Source organism: Ovis aries, chromosome X (assembly GCF_016772045.2).
Source record: "Ovis aries strain OAR_USU_Benz2616 breed Rambouillet chromosome X, ARS-UI_Ramb_v3.0, whole genome shotgun sequence".
Lineage (NCBI taxonomy): Eukaryota > Metazoa > Chordata > Mammalia > Artiodactyla > Bovidae > Ovis > Ovis aries.
In genome coordinates, this window is record NC_056080.1 from 125,678,819 (window position 1) to 125,702,001 (window position 23,183).

Consider the following 23,183-nt stretch of genomic DNA (forward strand, 5'->3'; position numbering starts at 1 on the left):
TGAGCCGCCCGGCCAGCCTTGGCCACCCGGGGGCCCCGCGCATTCCACGCCCCCGCCCCCTCCGCCCCTCTCTTAGCCTCGTCCCCTCCCTCGTCCCCTTCTCCTCCCCCCACCAGCTGTCCCCTGTCCCCCGGGCGGCGAGACAGCCTAGGAAGAGGCGGCCTCGGGCCGAGGGGGCGTGGTGGGGAAGGGGAGGAGGTGCGGGGCTGAGGGAATAAGGAGGCCCGGGCGGCGGGGCCCCCCAGCCACTCCGCCGCCCGCCCGGAGGAGCCGGGTACCGCCGCCGCTCGCCCGCCCGCATCCCCTCGGCCTGGACCGGGGGCAAGGTCAACAGCGATCTGGAGCCGCCGTGTCACTCCCCGACAGCCATGAACTGCAGCGAGAGTCAGCGTCTGCGGACCCTGCTGAGCCGCCTGCTGCTGGAGCTGCATCACCGGGGCAACGCCAGTGGCTTGGGCGCCGGCCCCGGCCCGAGCATGGGCATGGGGGTCGTGCCCGACCCCTTCGTGGGCCGCGAGGTGACCAGCGCCAAGGGCGACGATGCCTATCTCTACATCCTGCTCATCATGGTCTTCTACGCCTGCCTGGCCGGCGGCCTCATCTTGGCCTACACCCGCTCCCGCAAGCTCGTCGAGGCCAAGGACGAGCAGTCCCAGGCCTGTGCTCAGCACGAGTGGCTCCCGGGAGGGGCCCCCGCCACCGCCGACGCCGAGACAGTGGCCGGCTCGCCCGGCGAGGGCCGCCGACAGCTCGCCCCCTGCGGGCTGCCCGCTCCGGCCCTGGCCCGGGGCACCGAGGGGGTCTAGAACCGCCACCCAGCTCGCTGGCTCGCCCGGTCCCTCCTCAGCTCGCTCGTCTCGCAGTGTCCTCTCCTCTGCTTCCAGGACTTGCCTCACCTGAGGCTCAGAAGACGTTGAGGCCAGGAGACCTTGTCTGGAAGGCCGTGAAAGAAGCATTACCCTCCAGGCCGGCCTCTCGCTCCTCTCCCACCACCCCAGACCCCCACCCCCACCCCGCACATCCCACCACCCTAAACTGCCTCTGCTCGTGTGTCTTCAGACAGCCCCGACACCAAGCTCCAGCCCCCTGGGAACTGAATCCAACACGTCCAACACTTGGCATTGAACTGAAGCAGTGAAGTCTACCTGAACTCTGGGCCGTCTAACTGGCAGCTGCTCCAGGGGCTCAGACTCTGCAGAGCCAATGCGCTTGCCACCACTGCCAGGCCGGCCACTGCGGCTCCAGCTTCCTGTTGCCTTAGGGACAGAGACAAAGAAAATGAAGAGACCTCAAGATGTCTTTTCCCTCCCTCCTCCTTCAGCAGGGAGCTAAGCAAGACACTAGGACCAGTCTGTGGTGTAGAACGGACTTGATGGGGACTGGTAGCGGAGGGGGCTTAGGGGTGGGGAAGACGTCCGAGTCCCAACTGTATGGTTTTCTTGCTTCCACTTGTCATCCCAAAGGTAACTTGTCTACTTTTGAGCAGCTTTGCCATCTTCTGCTGTGGATAAACATTGCTGGGTGTATTACTCCAGTACTTCCCCATGCCTCTCTTATCTTGATTCAGTTATTAGGGGAGCTATCTGCTTCCTCCATGGAACACAAGGCTCAGTTGCCTCCTGTTCTGTAACCTGGGGAATGTCAGAGGCAGGTAATAAAGGTCGTTTAAAAATGGCTTAAGACTCTTTTCTCAAAGATCCCAGCATTGAGACTCAGCACTATATACAGAATGAATTATTTTTGCTTTTTGGAAATAATGTTTAGATTTGGGAGTTGGGTTGTTGTGATATCCAGTTCCAATGCCATAGATGTCACTGTGGGTGAAGAAAAAGCTTATATGTGGCTAAATGGGTTGTGTGGGTTTTTTTAATGTTTCCAAGTTATAATGGCTTTATTCTCCTTTTCCCTTAATTCTGAAACACTTTCAAATATCACAGTGCTAAATAAGGATTTTTCACTTGCCTTTTGCAGTTTTTTGGCATAGACCTTTTTTTTTTTTGCATAGACTTTAAATGAAAGCAACATCTCATACCCATCTCTATTAGCTATTATCAAAGTTAATTTTTAGAAGCCACATTTGTAACTCTCTCAAAGAAGTGGCTTATTTAAAAGAGAAAAAGCCACCAAAGAGTGTAAATCTTAAGTCAGAGAGGAGATGCTTAAACTATCTTAACCAATGATGGGTAAAGTTAGAGGTGTATGTTTATTGATTTATTCTCCTCTGAAGGTCATCAGAAACTTGCTTGCTTAGGGCTTAAATGCTTATACCTGATGATGACTGTTTGAGCCTCATCAAACAAACATGAAGTCACCTGAGCATTAAGTCAACTTGCTTCAAGACAGCTGGTTTCTCAGTAGTAGCAGGACAAAGATATTATGGATTACTTAAATGCACTGAAAATACACAAGCCTCATTCAAGGCATTGGTTTTGACCTTGTAGCCCATATGGTATTTTACTGGAGCTATTAATAAATTAGATGAACTTACTTTCATTCCCAGGATACACTCCTTGAAGATATACTGGCCTTGCCCCACTGGCTCCTCTCCAGTCCTAGTTCCAGCCCTAGAAACTTGCAGGTGGCGGCCAGGGATTGGGCAGTGATCCAAGACAATGAGAGAAGAGATGATGCTGTGAGAGTCATCTCAGGGCCAGGCAGGAGGGCCTGAATGGGATATGGAGGGAGGACACAGATATCCATCCATGCCAGGGGCATGGCAGGGGAGGGGGAGCAGTGGCAGCCCTCAGCCTTGTATTAGTTGGCCAGAAAGTTCCTTCAGATTTTTCTATAACATCTTATGGAAAAATCAGAATGAACTCTTTGGCCAACCCAGTATTTGGGGTACAAAAACGTCCCTCACTAATCTGGCATAACTGGGGACATGAGGTTGTTTGATAATGAAGCATCAACACTGCTCTAAGTGTTGAAATTTTATAAACATCTGTACTATTTTTTCAAAGACATTAAAAATATAAGGGAGCAGTTAGGATAATGTCCATAAAAAGCATGAATGTGCCAGCTGTGGGAAACAAACCCCATTGCCAAACTATTCCTGCTTTTAAACACATTTTAACCTTTTGTTTTTCAATTTCATTTTCTTTTAATTTTTTAAAAATTAATTTATTTTTAATTGAAGGATAATTGCTTTACAGTATTGTGTTGGTTTCTGCCAAATAGCAACATGAATCAGCCTTAGGTATACCTATGTTCCCTCCCTCTTGAACCTCCCTGCCATCTCCCTCCCCATCCCACCCTCCTAGATTGTTACAGAGCCCCTGTTTGAGCTCCCTGAGTCATACAGCAAATTCCCATTGACTATCTGTTTCACATATGGTAAAATATGTTTCCATGTTACTCTCTCCATACCTTCCACCCTCTCCTCACCACCCCCAAGTCCATAAGTCTTCTGTTCTCTGTCTGTGTCTCCATTGCTGTCCTGCAATTAACATTTTAACCTTTTCAGGATGATGAGGGTCCTCATTAAGTTCATGTGAGATTAGCCAAAGAGCTTTCCCAGTGAGAAAAATGAGCTGGATGGGGGAGAGTGATCTGCTTGACTGGCCAGCCACTTTTCCCAAGCACTTTCAGGAGTGCAACTGTGTCCCAGATAATGAAGTTTCCCACATGTCTGGACACTCGACTCTCTACCACTTGTGGGGGTGTTAACAGCATAGAAGTGCTCACACTGTGGTCAACAAGAACTAGAAGAAAGAAGGCCTTAAGGGACCTGGCCAACCTGTAGTTCTAATAATGTTTTCCTGAATAGCACTAGCTGACTGTACAAACTGGGAAATTTTTTCACCTTCTCCTTAATGTGATTCTAATCAATTAGAGTGATTTTTTTTTCAATCTACCCCCCAACAGCAGGCTCTTTCTTCTGTGTGAGTAGGTCCCATTTCAGTTCAGGTTCAGATCTTTGCTCTATAATAATAATGAAGAATGCTTCCTTACTTGTAACTTGAGGCTTTCAACCAAGTGGGGCTAGGAGATGTTTTGAGTTCCAGTGTCTGGAAGTGCTCATTGACAGTACAAAAATAAACAGAAGCTTTCCTCCCATTACAGACATAATCCTGTGTTGTCAGTTCACTTTTCTAGAGAGATATAAACGGGGTCTTTCATTTGTCTGCAGTCACCATCTTCTTTACAATTTGCCATCTCCTTTAGAAACCAAAGATCCGCACACAATTTGTATCAATAAGAGGAAAGGGACTGGGCTGCTTTCCAAACAATCTTGCCTGACAGCTAAAGCAAGGACAAGAATCTGGGAGAACTGGGGTCCAGCCCCAGATTTGCCACTTAACAGGCTTTGTTTCTCAGGGTTAGCTACTTAACCTCTCTGGGTCCGTCTCCCGCAGCTGCAGGGAACTGAGGATCAAGTGAAATAGCATACGGGAAAGAAGTACAGCAACTAGAGAATAAGATGTTACATTTATATTTTCCTTTTCCTTCTTTGGGGGCGTGCTCTTGGGAAGGTGTGTGGGGAAAGTGAGGAAGAGAAAATTCTCTGCTGCGTTGCTGTTGTTTAGTCACTCAGTCGTGTCTGACTCTTTTGTGACCCCATGGACTGTAGCCCGCCAGGCTCCTCTGTCCATGGGATTTCCCAGGAAAGAACGCTGGAGTGGATTGCCATTTCCTTCTCCAGGGATCTTCCTGACCCAGAGATTGAACCAGAGATTGAACCTGTGTCTCCTGATTTGGCAGATGGATTCTCTACCACTGAGCCACCAGGGAAGCTCTCTCTACTGTGTGGTTCACTTTTATTGTTCAAAGAAGAGAACTGCAGTTACTTGGCCACTAGCTCCCAGATTTTTCAGCCTTTCCCCCCAATCTTGGAATCTTGGATAACTAGGAATCTGTGCAAAATGGTCTCACATTCCTGCTCCTATTTATCAGTAGGCCTACAAGTGCCCTTAAAAAAAATAATACTGTATTTTCAGGGATTCACCAGGACTAATGTCTAGACTTTGAAGACACAGGTCAGGGATTAAGAGAGGACATAAGAGAAGAGAATGAAGGGACATAATCACAGGCTGTGGGCTTCATGAGGGACTTAGGAGGAAGAGCAATCTAGAATGTTATGTGAAGGCAAGGGAGCATGAATGAAGACCACCAAGCATGCATAGATTAGACTGGTTAATAGCCAAGCCTTGTTGAAGAACCATCAGAATGGCTTTGGGAGAAGAAGTTGGATGGAAAGTCACTTTTTAGCTCTTTTTGTCACTTAACCTACCCTGCAGCCTATCTAAGAAGACAAATAATGTGATTAAGGCAAGTCTTCTTTGCTAGATCTCAGCATGAGACCAGGTGACCAGTCCCTCATCAGCTGTTTTTTTTTTTAATTGAGTAAAAGATTCTTTATATTCTATAGTGCTTCATAGTTTTCAAAAGTTGCAAACATAATTTCATATAATCCCACAAATACCCACATTTCCCCCTATCTTGCCCCCTCCCCCTTCCCTCTCCCCTCTGATAACCGCTAGTTTTTTCTCTATATCTATGAGTCTCATCAGCTGTGTTTTGAGGCAGGCAGGGTCTTGGTACAGCTGTGGCCTGGGCCTCTTCCTCTGAAGAGAGTGTAGTCAGAGCAATGGGGGAATAGTTCAGATACATTTTTTTTAGGAAAATTGTGGTAAGTTACCCACAGCATAAAATTTAACATCTTAGCCACTTTCAAAAGTATATAGTTCTGTAGTGTTAAGTACATTCATATTGTTTCCATCACAGTGCCCTTGAAGTCACAGAAGGCAAGCAGCTAAATTATGTAGAAGAAGCAGGGCTTAATCATTGCTTCATATGATTCACCCTTTAGGGTATTCACACTTTATAATAGACCATTCAGGGCGATGTAAAGGTGAAATCTGAGGAAAGAATCTCGAGTTGTGAATTTCAATGGACTCTGAAAGGAGAGCTATCCAGAAATGTCCACGCAGGATGGGGAAGGTGTTTGGGGGAGAGGTAAACAAAGGAGAAGCCCCAGTAAGATGGTAGGAGGGGCGAAATCACATTTAGAATTGAACCCCATATCTGCCAGAAATGCTCAGAGGGCTCAAACAAACCTTGGACCGGGACCCAGAGACCCCACACAGACTGAGACAGGACTGTGTTGACTGTCTCCTGTGGAGGTGCAGGTCAGCAGTGGACTGCCACAGGGGCAGGGGCCCTGGGTGCAGCAGACCTGGGTATGGTGTAAGGCCTCTTGGAAGAGGTCACCCAGACTTGCTCATAAGTGTCCAGGAGTCTCCAGCAGAGGCGCAGGTCAGTGGTGGCCTGCTGCAGGGCTGGGGGCACCGAGTGTAGCAGTACCTGCATGGGACCTTTAGAAGGAGGTCGCCATTATCTTCATAACCTCCACCACAGTCTGGCCCCAGGCAAATAAGAAGGAGGAAACATAGCCCCAGCCATCAAGAGAAAACTGGATTAAAGATTTACTGAACATGGCTCCACCCATCAGAACAAGACCCAGTTTCCCCCTCAGTCAGTCTCTCCCATCAGGAAGCTTACATAAGTCTCTTAAGCTTTTCTATCAGAGGTCAGGCAGACTGAAAACCACAATCACAGAAAACTAACCAATCTGATCACATGGACCAAATCCTTGTCTAACTCAATAAAACTATGAGCCATGCCATGTAGGGCCACCCAAGACAGATGGGACATGGTGGAGAGTTCTGACAAAATGTGGTCCACTGTAGAAGGGAATGGCAAACCACTTCAGTATTTTTGCCTTGAGAACCCCATGAACAGCATGAAAAGGCAAAAAGATAGGACAATGAAAGGTGAACTCCCCAGGTCGGTAGGCGCCCAATATGCTACTGCAGATCAATGGAGAAATAACTCCAGAAAGAATGCAGAGACGGAGCCAAAGCAAAAGCAACACCTAGTTATGGATGAGACTGGTGATGGAAGTCAAGTCTGAAGTAAAGAGCAATATTTCATAGGAAGCTGGAATGTTAGGTCCATGAATCAAGGCAAATTGGAAGTGGTCAAACAGGAGATGGCAAGAGTGAACATAGACATTTTAGGAATCAGTGAACTAAAATGGACTGGAATAGGTGAATTTAACTCAGATGACAATTATATCTACTACTGTGGGCAAGAATCCCTTAGAAGAAATGAAGTAGCCATCATAGTAAAAAAAAAGGCCAATATGCAGTACTTGGATGCAATTGCAAAAATGACAGAATGATCTCTGTTCGTTTCCAAGGCAAATCATTCAGTATCACAGTAATCCAAGTCTATGCCCTGATCAGTAATGCCGAAGAAGCTGAAGTTGAATGGTTCCATAAAGACCTATGAGACATTCTAGAACTAACACCCAAAAAAGATGTCCTTTTCATTATAGGGGACTGGAATGCAAAAGTAGGGAGTCAAGAAATATCTACAGTAACAGGAAAATTTGGCCTTGGAGTACAGAATAAAGCAGGGCAAAGGCTAATAGAGTTTTGCAAAGAGAATGCACTGGTCACAGCAAACACCATCTTCCAACAACACAAGAGAAGACTCTACACATGGACATCACCAGATGGTCAACACTGAAATCAGACTTATTATATTCTTTGCAGCCAAAGATGGAGAAGCTCTATACAGTCAGCAAAAACAAGACTGGGAGCTGACTGTGGCTCAGATCATGAACTCCTTATTGCCAAATTCAGACTTAAATTGAATAAAGTAGGGAAAACCACTAAACCATTCAGGTATAACCTAAATCAAATCCCTTATGATTATACAGTGGAAATGACAAATAGATTCAAGGTATTAGATCTGACAGACAGAGTGCCTGAAGAACTATGGACAGAGGTTCAGGACATTGTAAAGGAGGCAGGGATCAAGACCATCCCCAAGAAAAAGAAATGCAAAAAGGCAAAATGGTTGTCTGAGGAGGCCTTACAAATAGCTGTGACTAGAAGGGAAGTGAAAGGCAAAGGAGAAAAGGAAAGATATACCCATCTGAATGCAGAGTTCCAAAGAATAGCAAGGAAAGGTAAGAAAGCCTTCCTCAGTGATCAATGCAAAGAAATAGAGGAAAACAATAGAATGGGAAAGACTAGAGACTTCTTCAAGAAAATTAGAGATACCAAGGGAATATTTCATGCAAAGATGGGCACAATACAGGAAGAAATGGTATGGACCTAACAGAAGCAGAAGATATTAAGAAAAGGTGTCAAGAATACACAGAAGAACTATGCAAAAAAGATCTTCACAACTCAGATAATCACGATGGTGTGATTACCAACCTAGAGCCAGACATCCTGGAATGCTAAGTCAAGAGGGCCTTAGGAAGCATCACTATGAACAAAGCTACTGGAGGTGATGAAATTCCAGTTGAGCTATTTCAAATCCTAAAAGATGATGCTGCGAAAGTGCTTCACTCAATATGCCAGCAAATTTGGAAAACTCAGCAGTGGCCACAGGACTGGAAAAGGTCAACTTTCATTCCAATCCCCAAGAAAGGCAATGCCAAAGAATGCTCAAAGTACCACACAATTGCACTCATCTCACACACTAGAAAAGTAATGCTCAAAATTCTCCAAGCCAGGCTTCAGCAATAGGTGAACCGTGAACTTCCAGATGTTCAAGCTGGATTTAGAAAAGGCGGAAAGGAACAGGATATCAAATTGCCAACATCCGTTGGATCATCGTAAAATGAAAAGATTTCCAGAAAAATATCTACTTCTGCTTTATTGACTATGCCAAAGCCTTTGACTGTGTGGACATGGGAATACTAGACCACCTGACCTGCCTCTTAAGAAATCTGTGTGCAGGTCAGGAAACAACAGTTAGAACTGGACATGGAACAACAGACTGGTTCCAAATAGGGAAAGGAGTATATCAAGGCTATATATTGTCACCCTGCTTATTTAGCTTATATGCAGAGCACATCATGAGAAATGCTGGGCTGGAAGAAGCACAAGCTGGAATCAAGATTGCTGGGGGAAATAATCAGTAACCTCACATATGCAGATGACACCACCCTTATGGCAGAAAGCAAAGAAGAATGAAAGAGCCTCTTGATGAAAGTGAAAGAGGAGAGCGAAAAGTTGGCTTAAAACTCAACATTCAGAAAACTAAGATCATGGCATCTGGTCCCATCACTTCATGGCAGATAGATAGGGAAACAGTGGAAACAGTGACAGACTTTATTTTTAGGGTCTCCAAAATCACAGCAGATGGTGACTGCAGCCATGAAATTAAAAGTTGCTTGCTCCTTGGAAGAAAAGTTAGGACAAACCTACACAGCATATTAAGAAGCAGAGACATTGCCGACAAAGGTCCATCTAGTCAAAACTATGGTTTTTCCAGTAGTCATGTGTGGATGTGAGAGGTGGACTATAAAGAAAGCTGAGTGCCAAAGAATTGATGCTTTTGAACTGTGGTGCTGGAGAAAACTGCCGGGGGCCAGCGTGAGGAACTCCGCCCATGGCAAGGGTCATGAGGAAGGAGGCTTGGCATATTCAAAGGTGTGATCAAGCCTCAGGAAACCCCCTGTTCCCGAGCATCAACCCCAAAACCAGAGTCTGTTTTATGCTCTCACCTACACCTCTGACTTTATAGGGGGCTCTCCCCCATAACCGTTTCTCTTGGAGTAGGAGTAAACGTGCAGCTCCAAGGCAATAAAAATTCCTGGGTGTGACAAGAGTGTTTCAGCTTACGGACTCCTCTGAAGGTTATCTAGCCCACCTGTATAGGTTCGTCCGGCCACATGTGATTGTTTACAGCCTCCCAACCTGAGAGGCACGAGATGTTTTAGACTTACTAAAGGCATATTCTTTTGGGGAGTTGGAAATTATTAGTATAGTGGGTTGGTTAGGAATTATATTGGTGAAGGGTTTTTCATTTGTTGTGTCAATAATTGCTGCTAATTCTCTGCTCTGGGTAGGACAAGGATGTCTCAGGTCAAACCTCTCTGCTGACAGACTAGCTTGTGTGACAGGATTATCCATACTCCTGCCACGTGATTGTTTACTACCTCTTAACCATAAACAGCACAGAGAGTTTTGGAGTATTTTGAGAGTCTTAATTAGCACAGGGCTTTTTCTTCTTGTTGAGTCAATAATTGCTGCCAGGCCTCCATATCTTTAGGCACCTGGGAATATATTAATCAATGTATTTGGAATATAGAAAAGGAAATATAGTAGTTTTTAAGGTTAGCAATACTAGACTTTTTGAGTTAATGAATTTTCTCTTTTGTAATAGATCACTGTACTTTGTTATAAATCACTGTGTCCTTGCTATGTGAAAATGTAACTTTATCACTATCTTAAGACTAAATAGATCTTAAGGGAAACATTGTTGAAAGGATTTTCATTTGTTGGGCTGATGTTTCCTGCTAAATCTCCATATTCTCTGCCCTTATAATGAATATAACTAACATATAGGAAAAATAAGTATTAACCTTTAAGCATATAGGAGAAATAAGTATTAACCTTTAAGATTAATCATGTTAACCTTGGGTTAAATAAATTCCTTTCTTGATTGTAACTCACTACACCCTCACCCTATAGGAATGTAACTTTATTTGGACGGTGGTGCCTGGTTTAAGAAAAAACACCCTTGGAAGAAATAAGTTTTCTGGTTATCAGAAAGAAAGGATCATAAAATGTCAGCAGGTCTCACTCATGGCCAGAAGATGATGTAATATCCCTAAGACCTTTTTTTATACATTTATGTGAAGCACCTGATTTTGATAAAGGTCAAGACTGCTGACCCCCATGTGACTCTGTATTCATCCCTATGTGTAACAAAAGGTATATAAGCAAACCCAAAAATAAAGAAATCAGATCAGTTTCCGGAAAGACTGATACCCCCATGTCGTTCTTTCTTGCTCCCTGTTTTTCTGGCTGAATTCCCATCTGGAGCATGGATGCTATTCCACGTAGACCAAGTTATTCAGCCTCTTTTTCTCCACTAATCTTCCTACTACACTATCCGTTTCTATTCTCTCTATATATCTGTAATTAAATATGTCTTTTTCCAAGGACGCCAACTCCGTCCCCACCTTCGAATCACCCTGGATCCACCGGGGCTGGACCCAGGCAAAAGACTCTTGAGAGTCCCTTGGACTGCAAGGAGATCCAAACCAGTCCATCCTAAAGGAAATCAGTCCTGAATATTCATTGGAAGGACTGATGCTGAAGCTGAAACTCTTAACATTTGGCCACCTGATGCAAAGAACTGACTCATTTGAAAACCCTGATGCTGGGGAAGATTGAAGGCGGGAGGAGAAGGGGATGCTAGAGGATAAGATGGTTGGATGGCATCACCAACTTGATGGGCATGAGTTTGAGTAAGCTCCAGGAGCTGGCAATGGACAGGGAGGCCTGATGTCCTGCAGTCCATGGGGTCGCAAAGAGTCAGACATGACTGAGCGACTGAACTGAACTGTACTGAACCTGCCACAGCTTCTCAAGTCACATCCTTGTCTGCCTGCCAGATGCTGTTAGGACCCTGTGGAGGACCATGGTGGCCATGAATGACAGGATTTAGCATGAATGTGCTGAATTTCTGCATACCTGACTCAGGGACATCCACTCATGAAAATATTTCAGGTCCCTAGAAGGACAAGGGGCCTTCCCTTGGCTCTTTCAACTATCTAGATATGCTCTAGCAGGGGTTGCATCTTGAGTGGGCCTGGAAGAGAACGAATGGAGAGAAGAGGGCACATTAATTTTGCTCCTCTTCTTGTGTGGCCACTCCTCTGGGGATACTTGTGGTCGGGACCAGTTCTTAGTAAAACTATGGGACTGATATTTATCTCATTTCCCCTTGTCCTGTTCCAGTCTTCCCTTGGCCATTCCTAGTCTTCCAAAACTGTTTCTTCCCTATTGCCAGAGTCTGCTAAAGCTGAAACTCCAGTACGTTGGCCATCTCATGCGAAGAGTTGACTCATTGGAAAAGACTCTGATGCTGGGAGGGATTGGGGGCAGGAGGAAAAGGGAACGACAGAGGATGAGATGGCTGGATGGCATCTCCAACTCGATGCACGTGAGTTTGAGCGAACTCTGGGAGATGGTGATGGACAGGGAGGCCTGGCGTGCTGCGATTCATGGGGTTGCAAAGAGTCGGACATGACTGAGCCACTGAACTGAACTGAACTGAATGATCTTATTCATTTACATCTAATCTGCTGCTCATTCCAGTGATGATCCTAAGAGTGTATCTTTTCAAAAAATTTATTTTTAATTGGAGGATAATTGCTTTACAATAGTGTGTTGATTTCAGCCATACATCAACATGAATCAGTCATAGGTCAAGGAGTGTATCTTTAATGGTGGCTTTTAGACACTGGATCAAGGAGAAAGATGTCAAGGGGGACTTGTCCTAGGACACCCAAATCTGATTTGAGTAAGACCGCTCCAACAGTCACATCGTTTTGGTAAGCTCGAGAAGAGAAGTTTGGCTCTTTCTCTATCCTCATTCCTTCTAGGGGGTGTTCAGAAGACTTGAAAGTGAAGTCGCTCAGTCGTGTCTGACTCTTTGTGACCCCATGGACTGTAGCCTACCGGGCTCCTCTGTCCATGGGATTTTCCAGGCAAGAGTGCTGGAGTAGGGTGCCATTGCCTTCTTCAGAGGATCTTCCTGACACAGGGATCTAACCCAGGTTTACCTGCATTGCAGGCAGACGCTTTATCCTCTGAGCCACCAGAGAAGCTTAACTTTAGCCATGTAGGAGGGCACCTGCATTTCCAGGTGAGTCTCTTGGGGTTGGGGGGAAGGGTGGGATGGGTGTGGGGATAGGAGTAACTGGAACAAGCAGAAAGATGAGAAACCCTTTGCCTACTTTTCAGTTAGGTCTCAATGCATTGGGAGGCTAATTTAACAAATAGGACACCAGAGAGGAATGGCTAAGGTGAGTGAGAAAAGAAATATTAGGATAGATACCTTCAGAACTGTAGGGATGGAATTCCTATTGTTTGTCTGTCACTGCCCTATACATCTGTGCCAAACCAAGGCCGTGACCAGCTAACAAGCCCTGCTAAGAGGAGGCTGCTCTGCCATCAGCTGGGTTAGTCTCCATCCCAGCTCGAAGTAACTGGTACCATCTCTCAGAGACTAGGATTTCCCTCCAGCAAGTCCAGGGTGCTGGTCAGTTCAAAAGCCCCCACCTTTTGACTTTCTCTGTCATCCAGGAAAGTAGGATGGTGTAGTGCATAGGGCATGGACTCTAGAGCCAGGCTGCCTAGGGCCACATTGATGGTCTGCCTTTCATCAGCTAGGTAATGTCAGGAACAGGACTTCACTCTCTCTCAGCTTTGTTTCTCCATCTGTAAAATGGATGGAAGAATAATGCCTACCTCCCTGAGCTGCTGTGAAGATTGAATGCTTAACATAGTACCTGGTTCTGGGTAAAGGTTCAGTAATCATAGCTTCCAATCTTGCCCGGATTACATGCAGGGTTGTCACCTACACCACACCAATGAAACAACTTTGTCATTGGTCACTGATGACCTGCATGTTGCTGAATCAAGTACTGAATACTCAGTCCTCATTTTCTATGATACTGGGCAGCATTTAATGCAATCGATCACTCCTTCCTTGAATCTTTTTTCCTTAACTTCCAAAACACCTTAGTCTCCTGTTTTGCCTCCTTCTTCACCAGCCCCTTTCCTTCTTAATCTTTCTTTTCCTGGTTTCTCATCTTCTCCTCAACCTCTCAACGTTGAGTTGCCCAGGGCTCCATTCTGGGACTTCTTTCCTTTTTCATCTATTCTGTCCCCCTTGGTGATGTCTACTAGTCCCAACATGCAAAATATCATCTTCATATATGAATACCATCTTTATAATGACGATTCTAATATATATACATATTTATCCCTGAAATCCCCTACTTTGAACTCCAGGGTTTAATATCTGACTGCCTATTTAACATCTCTATTTAGGTATCTATACCTGTCTCAAAGTTTACATGCCCAAATCAGAGGTTTTGAGTCCCTTCCCCTAAAATTTACTCCTCCACCTGAGAATGAAAGTTTCCTGCCATCTGGGAATGGGTCTGACATTTCCGTCTAGGTGTCACTGTTGGTTAGAAGCTGTTCACAGATAGGCCATATTATTCTCCTGTCAGACAGATATAATCTCACAGAACACCATATTAGACAGGACATGTTTCTGTGACCGTGATGGAAAGAGACAAAATAAGAATGTTTAATAATGTTATTTAAGTACTGACAAAAATAAGGTTACTGTGAAACTCACAAAGCACCAGACAGCATCCTTTCCCAGCCAATCTGAGTGACTGCTACTTCTCTGTCCATCACTGCTTTAGTCTTGCTCTAGCTTTCATTATTTTTGGATAAGATTTACTCAATTATAGACTCACCCTCACTGCCTAATAGCATCCAACTCAGAGTGAACACTTGCTTCCTTGGACCTTCCCTAAAAAAACCTAACATAAGCTCCAACCCAATAATAAGTCCTTTCTAACACTTCTTAGTTAGATACTCATGGTTTGCCATGCTATGAATTCTTCATTTCTGCCATGAGTAATAAAGTCAGCCTGTTCAAATGAAGGTTTGTTCCTGGTGATTGTCAGTTGGAGGGCATTACCACATTAATCTCTGCCCCTATTTTTTGTAAATGGTTAAGCAAAAACAAGAATCACATTGATTCTACTCTTTCCCTCACCCTTCCACAGTTAATTTAGAAGCCAAGACCTTTGAACTCTACTTCCAAAAGGGATTGTACATAGGACCTCTTCTCAAGATCTGCTCTTCTACTACCCTAGTCTACACCCACATCATTTCTTCCCTGAACTAATATTACATTTTCTAACTGGTCCTCTTGTTTTTACCCTTAGTTCTCTACATAATAGCCAGAACAATATTAAAGCATAGAGAAGAGTATGTTCTGTCTCTACTTAAGGCCCTCCATTGGTTGACCCATCCAATTAAAATACAATGTTAATGCTTTACCATGGTCTATAAGACCACATGCAAACCAACCCTTGCCAACCTCATCTTATGATACTCTTGACTTCCTCATTAAACTCAGGTTACACTAGTCTTCTTGTTGTTCTTTAAATACCTCAAGCTCATTCCTGCTTCAGAGCTTTTGCATGCTCTGTTTCCTGGAATATTCTTCCTCCAGTCTTCTCAAAAAAGCAAGAGAGTTCCAGAAAAACAGCTACTTTTGCTTTATTGAATATGCCAAAGCCTTTGACTGTGTGCATCACAACAAACTCTTGAAAATTCTTCAAGACATGGGAATACCAGACCACCTGACCTGCCTTTTAAGAAATCTGTATGCAAGTCAGGAAGAAACAGTTAGAACCGGACATAGAACAACAGACTGGTTTCAAATCGGGAAAGGAGTACGTCAAGGCTGTATATTGTCACCCTGCTTATTTAGCTTATATGCAGAGTACATCATGAGAAATGCTGGGCTGGAAGAAGCACAAGCTGGAATCAAGATTGCTGGGGGAAATAATCAGTAACCTCACATATGCAGATGACACCACCCTTATGGCAGAAAGCAAAGAAGAATGAAAGAGCCTCTTGATGAAAGTGAAAGAGGAGAGTGAAAAAGTTGGCTTAAAACTCAACACTCAGAAAACTAAGATCATGGCATCTGGTCCCATCACTTCATGGCAGATAGATAGGGAAACAGTGGAAACAGTGACAGACTTTATTTTTAGGGTCTCCAAAATCACAGCAGATGGTGACTGCAGCCATGAAATTAAAAGATGCTTGCTCCTTGGAAGAAAAGTTAGGACCAACCTAGTCAGCATATTAAAAAGCAGAGACATTACTTTGCCAACAAACGTCCACATAGTCAAAGCTATGGTTTTTCCAGCAATCATGTATGGATTGAGAGGCGGACTATAAAGAAAGCTGAGTGCCAAAGAATTGATGCTTTTGAACTGTGGTGTTGGAGAAGACTCTTGAGAGTCCCTTGGACTGCGAGGAGATCCAACCAGTCCTTCCTAAAGGAAATCAGTCCTGAATATTCATTGGAAAGACTGATGCTGAAGCTGAAACTCTTAATACTTTGGCCATCTGATGCGAAGAACTGACTCATTTGAGAAGATCTTGATGCTGGGAAAGACTGAAGGCAGGAGGAGAAGGGGACGACAGAGGATGAGATGGTTGGATGGCATCACCGACTCAATGGACATGAGTTTGAGTAAACTCCGGGAGTTGGTGATAGACAGGGAGGCCTGGCGTGCTACAGTCCATGGGGTCACAAAGAGTTGGACATGACTGATCAGCTGAACTGACTGACTGACTGACATCTTCTCAAGGCTGTTTTCTTCTTATCATTCAATCTTAGCTCAAACCTCACTTCTGCAGAGGCCTTCCTTGATCATCCTGTCTGTAGTTGCTCTTTTTATCTGCTCCACTCCATTCTCTATTCCATTATCCTATTCATTTTAAATTCACACAACAAAGCACTATCTAAAAATACTATAGTTTACTGTCAATCTCTCCCATGTAGACTGCAAGTCCCATGAAAGCAGGGATATTTTAGGTCAATTAAAATTCCTTCAATTTATTTTTGTTATGTCATTGAGGTATAATTAACATGAAAAAGTGCACAAATTTAAAATACATAACATGGTTGATTTTGACATATGTATACATCTATGAAATCATCATCAGAGTCACATTAATGAACATACCCTTCACCACCAAAAGTTTCCTTGTGATCCTTTGTGTCCTCTTCCTTCTGGTCCAGATAATCAGTCAACGATCTGCTTTTCATTGCTATTGATCAATTTGCATTTTCTAGAATTCTATATACATGTAGTCCTACAGTATGCACTTTTTTTTTCCTCAGCAAACTGATTTTGAGATTCACCCGTGTTGTTCCATATATCAAGAGTTTGTTTCTCCTTATTGCTGAGTAATTATAGAAATGTACCACAGTTGGCTTATCCATTCACCTGTTGAAGGACATCTGGTTGTTTCCAGTTTTTCACAATGATGAACAAAAACTTCTATTAACATGGGTGTGCAAGTCTTTATGTGGATCTATGTTGAAGGCAGGGATTTTGTGCATCTGGTTCTTTGCAAGTCTCCCATGCCCAGGCACCTGTATATTATTTATACAGCATGTGTTTGTTAAATGCCTGTTCAATGAGTAAGTGAGCCCTCCTTTTTAGCCCAGGTTTGAGGATGTTTCCACTGTTTCTGTGTCTACCCTAGGGTCCTTTACCACCATAACTTTTGTTCTTCTCTTGCCTTTCCAATCTGCAGCCCTGGGTGACCCCTTGAGTGGAAGGTGAGTGTTTCCACTCTTGGCCTGTGGGAGAAACCCTGCTCATCGTGTTTGCTGCCAATGCATGCTCTCTACCCTAAGCTGGCCCCTCTGGCTGTTCAACAATCCATTCATTCCTCGCTTGCTGACTCCCTATCACATTCCCCACAGCAGCTGCTCCAAACTTCCTGTGCTTTCCTCAAGCCCCCAGCCCCAGCCCTCCCCCTCATTCTCAGGAGATGACTTCACCTCCTTCATTAGTGAGAAGATTGAGGCCAACTGACAGGAGCTTCTTCGGCTTCCATCAGAGCCATCTTTACATCGCCATCTCAAACGCTTCCAGCTCTCAGGAAGATGTGTCCCTTCACCTTGCCAAGGCTAAGCTCTCTGCCAGTGAGCTTGATCTGAGTTCCAGCTTTAATGATATTAATAATAACAGCAGCAAAACAAAAGTATTTAGCTCTGGATATGGACCATGCACTTGGATAAGTACTGATAAAACGACTGATGTTCACTGAAAAACTGTGTTTTTAACATGTATCCTTTCCTTTTTCTAAGTTGAAAAGTGCATTTTGAAAACAAAAGTATTGTACTTGCTGTGTTATCTAACTTAATCTTCACAAACAGCTTGTAGCATAGTACCATTTTAAAAAAAATTAATAAGACTGGTGATCAGAAGGGTTATGTGACTTACTTTGGGTCTTAGAGCTAGTAAGTGGTGAAATTAAGATTTAAGCTAAGATCTAAATCTTGTTCTTCTTTCCTCTCCCTGTCACTTTCCCTCTTGCTGTCTCTCTTTTTCCTTGAAGTTCAGAGAGTTCTTCTCATCCTACTCCTCAGGTCATGGCCAATTATCAACCTTGGGCAAAATATAAAGTAACTATAGGAAAAGTAAAATATAGGGCAAAAGAGACACACTAAAGGAAGGCATGAAGGATCTTTTGCCAGACTAAGGAGTTTGAACTTCATCCTGTAGGCAGTGATTCCCCAACTTCAGGCAGCCCTCTGTGGGCTGCTTGTTAATAGCACAGATTTCCAGGCTCTACCTTCAGACCTACTAGATCAGTACCTCTGAAGGTAGGCTAAAGTGGGAGCATAAAAGACCAGTGAGCAGGCTATGAGAGTATTCCAGAGGAAATGACAGTGGCCTGGACTACGGTGGTGGCTATGGAGGTGGACCCTTTGAATCATTTTAAAGTATACAATTCAGTGATATTTAGTACATTCATTCACATGGTGTGCAATGGCCAGCACTATCACTTTCAAAACATTTTCATCACCCAGATTGGAGAATTTGAAAAGGTCCAACTGGCAAGGCTGTGTAATGGATTGAATAAAGATGGTGAATGAGATGGATGGGTCAAGTTTGTTAGGCTTGGTTGGCATGCTGATCAGGATAATGGCGATCTGTAACAGAAGTGAGTGAATAGAAAGTGAGACTGTGCACAAGTAGAAATGAAGGAAATATGAAGGCAATTATAAACATGTTGAATTTCTTAGAGACCTTCGGGGCAGATATGAAGCAACTAGTTGGAATGGATCTGGAGCACACAAGTGAAAGTTCAGGCCTGGGGGTTCAGACTATACAACAGCAAACACATGAGGCTCACTACTTGTTAGAGACTGGTCCAAATCCTCTTATATACATGATCTCAATGGATCCTCAAAGAAATAGAGGAAAACAACAGATTGGGAAAGACTAGAGATCTCTTCAAGAAAATTAGAGATACCAAGGGAATATTTCATGCAAAGATGGGCTCGATAAAGGACAGAAATGGTCTGGATCTAACAGAAGCAGAAGATGTTAAGAAGAGGTGGCAAGAATACATGGAAGAACTGTACAAAAAGATCTTCATGACACAGATAGTCATGATGATGTGATCACTAATCTAGAACCAGACATCTTGGAATGTGAAGTCAAGTGGGCCTTAGAAAGCATCACTACGAACAAAACTAGTGGAGGTGATGGAATTCCAGTTGAGCTGTTTCAAATCCTGAAAGATGATGCTGTGAAAGTGCTGCACTCAATATGCCAGCAAATTTGGAAAACTCAGCAGTGGCCACAGGACTGGAAAAAGTCAGTTTTCATTCCAGTCCCAAGGAAAGGCAATGCCAAAGAATGCTCAAACTACCACACAATTGCACTCATCTCACATGCTAGTAAAGTAATGCTCAAAATTCTCCAAGCCAGGATTCAGCAATATGTGAACCATGAACTCCCTGACATTCAAGCTGGTTTTAGAAAAGGCAGAGGAACCAGAGATTAAATTGCCAACATCCGCTGGATCATGGAAAAAGCAAGAGAGTTCCAGAAAAACATCTATTTCTGCTTTATTGACTATGCCAAAGCCTTTGACTGTGTGGATCACAATAAACTGCAGAAAATTCTGAGAGAGATGGGAATACAGACCACCTGACCTGCCTCTTGAGAAATCTGTATGCAGGTCAGGAAGCAACAGTTAGAACTGGACATGGAACAACAGACTGGTTCCAAGTGGGAAAAGGAGTACATCAAGGCTGTATATTGTCACCGTGCTTATTTAACTTATATGCAGAGTACATCATGAGAAAGGCTGGACTGGAAGAAACACAAGCTGGAATCAAGATTGCCAGGAGAAATATCAATAACCTCAGATATGCAGATGACACCACCCTTATGGCAGAAAGTGAAGAGGAGCTAAAAGCCTCTTGATGAAAGTGAAAAAGGAGAGCGAAAAAGTTGGCCTAACAACATTCAGAAAACGAAGATCATGGCATCCGGTCCCATCACTTCATGGGAAATAGATGGGGAAACAGTGGAAACAGTGTCAGACTATTTTTTGGGACTCCAGAATCACTGCAGATGGTGACTGCAGCCATGAGATTAAAAGACACTTGCTCCTTGGAAGAAAAGTTATGACCAACCTAGATAGCATATTCAAAAGCAGAGATACTGCTTTGCCGACTAAGGTCCGTCTAGTCAAGGCTATGGTTTTTCCTGTGGTCATGTATGGATGTGAGAGTTGGACTGTGGAGAAGGCAGAGTGCCGAAGAATTGATGCTTTTGAACTGTGGTGTTGGAGAAGACTCTTGAGAGTCCCTTGGACTGCAAGGAGATCCAACCAGTCCATTCTGAAGGAGATCAACCCTGGGATTTTTTTTGGAAGGAATGATGCTAAAGCTGAACCTCCAGTACTTCGGCCACCTCATGAGAAGAGTTGACTCATTGGAAAAGACTCTGATGCTGGGAGGGATTGGGGGCAGGAGGAGAAGGGGACGACAGAGGATGAGATGGCTGGATGGCATCATGACTCGATGGACGTGAGTCTGAGTGAACTCCGGGAGATGGTGATGGACAGGGAGGCCTGGTGTGCTGCGATTCATGGGGTTGCAAAAAGTCGGACATGACTGAGCGACTGAACTGAACTGAACTGAATGGATCCTCATGTTACAGATGTGCAAACAAAGGTACAGAGTAACTTGCCAAAGTTATAGCATGTGATGGGGGGTTCGGAACTCAAGCAGACTGATTTTAGGGTCACTGCTCCCGGCCCTCTGTGCTGTGCTGTCTCTCTCAGGGACCATTTCATCTGCAGAGAGAGAACACTTGAATCTAGGACAATAGAGGCAAGGCTGAAGGCAGAGACTTTAAGAAAAATCTACATCTATAAGGAGAGAGTAATATAAGAGGAATCTGCTGAAGAAAACAGAGAAGAAGAGATAGGAAGCTAACAGGGAAATGGGGAAATTGTAGAGGCCAAAGGACACAGAGTTTCAGGAAGGAGGAGGGTGTCTGATCCTGCTTGTGATTGTCACTAGTAACCTTCCAGATGACTATTTAATGGGGGACAGGGAAAGCCAGAGGGAAAGAGGTAAGGAGTGAGATGGTGGTAGGAACAGAAAACAGTTGTATGGATTATTCTTTGGGGAGTGTTGGAAATGAAGTGAAAGGGAATGATAATTGATTGATAAAGTTTCGGAAGGAGTCAGCATAGCCTCTTGGATCATGCAGACAGATCAGACTTCCTGTTCTGCCACTTGCTTGCTGGGTGGCCTTGGGTAAGTGAGTTAACTTCTTGGAGCCTCAGTTTCTTCATAATAATAACAGAAATAATAATTATATATGTGTGCATGCATGCTAAGTCACTTCAGACATGTCCAACTCTGTGCAACCCTATGGAATGTAGCCCAGCAATCTCGTCTGTCCATGGGATTCTCCAGGCAAGATTACTGCAATAGGCTGCCATGCCCTCTTCCAGGGGATCTTCTTGACCCAGGGATCAAATATGTTTTCCCTAGGGAAAAATCTGCCAGTGCTCAAGGCATATAGTGGCACTTGTGAAGTTCATCTCTTGGGACTGGCAGCTAGCATCAGTGCCTACCTCACAGTGATACAGAGAGCAAATGCTGACCCAATGCTCTCTGAACAATATGTCGACTCTGGCTTCTAGAAACTTCCATCTGAAAACAACTAACATGGGAAGGAATGTTAGGCTTCTTCTCTGCATTTCCCCTCTATCCCACCCATTTCTTTAGCTCCCTTTGCCACTGGTCTTCTGCTCCTTTCCATTGAATCTTTGGAGGGACCACCCACAATTACAACCCTTCCTGCCCTCTCATCTAGGTCAGTCTCAGAGATGTTTCTAGTTGGAAGGATCACTTTCTCAAAGCTGACGTTGCTACCTATGCATATCTGGTGACACTGACTTGAGCTTTCCTAAAAGTGGGAGTCTATGTCAACAGAGAACTGGAATTCAAGCAACATGCCTGGAAGGGGAGATGTAGGGGCAAGGGTTTCCTATAGCAGATTCAAGGACATGTGCCACTGAGCACTGGCAGCTGATCTGAAGAGAGTCCCCAGCTTTGGTGAAACAAACCTGTTCTCATCTAGCTAGAGAAAAGTGGCATTTCTCCTTTAAGACCAGGCCCAGTGCAAATACAATATGCAGAGTCTGGCCGCTGGGCCTTCTCTTCAGTGTGTGCTGATCGCCTTTTGAAAAAGAAGAAAGGATGTCTTCACAAAAACAGAAACAGACCAACGGAACATGATAGAAAGCCCAGAAATAAACCCATTCTCCTACGGTCAGTTAATCCATGACAAAGGGATCAAGACTACACAATGGTGGAAAGACAGTCTCTTCAATAGATGGTGCTGGGAACACTGGACAGCTACATGTAAAAAAAGAAACTACAATATTCTTTAATACCATACACAAAATAAGCTCAAAATGGATTAAAGACCTAAATGTGAGAATCTCTTAAAGGAAAATGTAGGCAGCACACTCCTTTTCTTTTTTTCTAAATCGCAGGAATATCTTTTTCAATCTGTCGTTGAGTCTAACAGAAATAAAAACAAAATAAACAAATGAGACCTAATTATACTCAAAAGTTTTTGCACAGCAAAGGAAATCATAAACAAAATGAAAAGACAACTCACAGATGTATAATGATATACAATGTTAAATGGACTTCATTCAAGTATAGGCTCAGGCAAATGTGGAAGTCTCAGGTATACACAGTGGCATAATTATGTAGAAGAATAAAGCCTTTTGTTCTTGTTCTTATTCAGTTGGTAAGTCATGTCTGATTCTTTGCTTTCCCCATGCACTGCAGCATGCCAGGCTTCCCTGTCCTCCACTATCTCCCAGAGTTTGCTCAAATTTATGTCCACCATCTCATCCTCTGCTGCCCCCTCTCCTTTTGCCTTCAGTCTTTCCTAGCATCAGGGTCTTTCCCTAGTGAGTTGGCTCTTTGCACCAGGTGGACAAAGTACTAGAGCTTCAGCTTCAGCATCACTCCTTCTAATGAATATTCAGGGTTGAGTTCCTTTAGAATTGACTAGTTTGATCTCCTTACAGTTCAAGGGACTCTCCAGCACCACAATTTGAAAACATCAATTCTTTGGCATTCAGCCTTCTTTATGGTCCATCTCTCACATCCATACATGACTACTGGAAAAACCATAGCTTTGACCATACAGATCTTTGTTGGCAAAATGATGTCTCTGCTTTTTA

The 23,183-nt window shown here is 44.1% G+C and overlaps 1 protein-coding gene across 1 annotated transcript; it reads left to right on the forward strand.

The window, feature by feature from the left end:
- The first annotated feature begins 243 nt into the window (after positions 1-243).
- On the forward strand, positions 244-1,674 carry KCNE5 (potassium voltage-gated channel subfamily E regulatory subunit 5). Its single transcript, XM_027962878.3, has one exon. It carries the CDS (start codon positions 369-371, stop codon positions 804-806), a length of 438 nt encoding a protein of 145 aa, XP_027818679.1. The 5' UTR covers positions 244-368; the 3' UTR covers positions 807-1,674.
- The last annotated feature ends 21,509 nt before the right edge of the window (positions 1,675-23,183 follow it).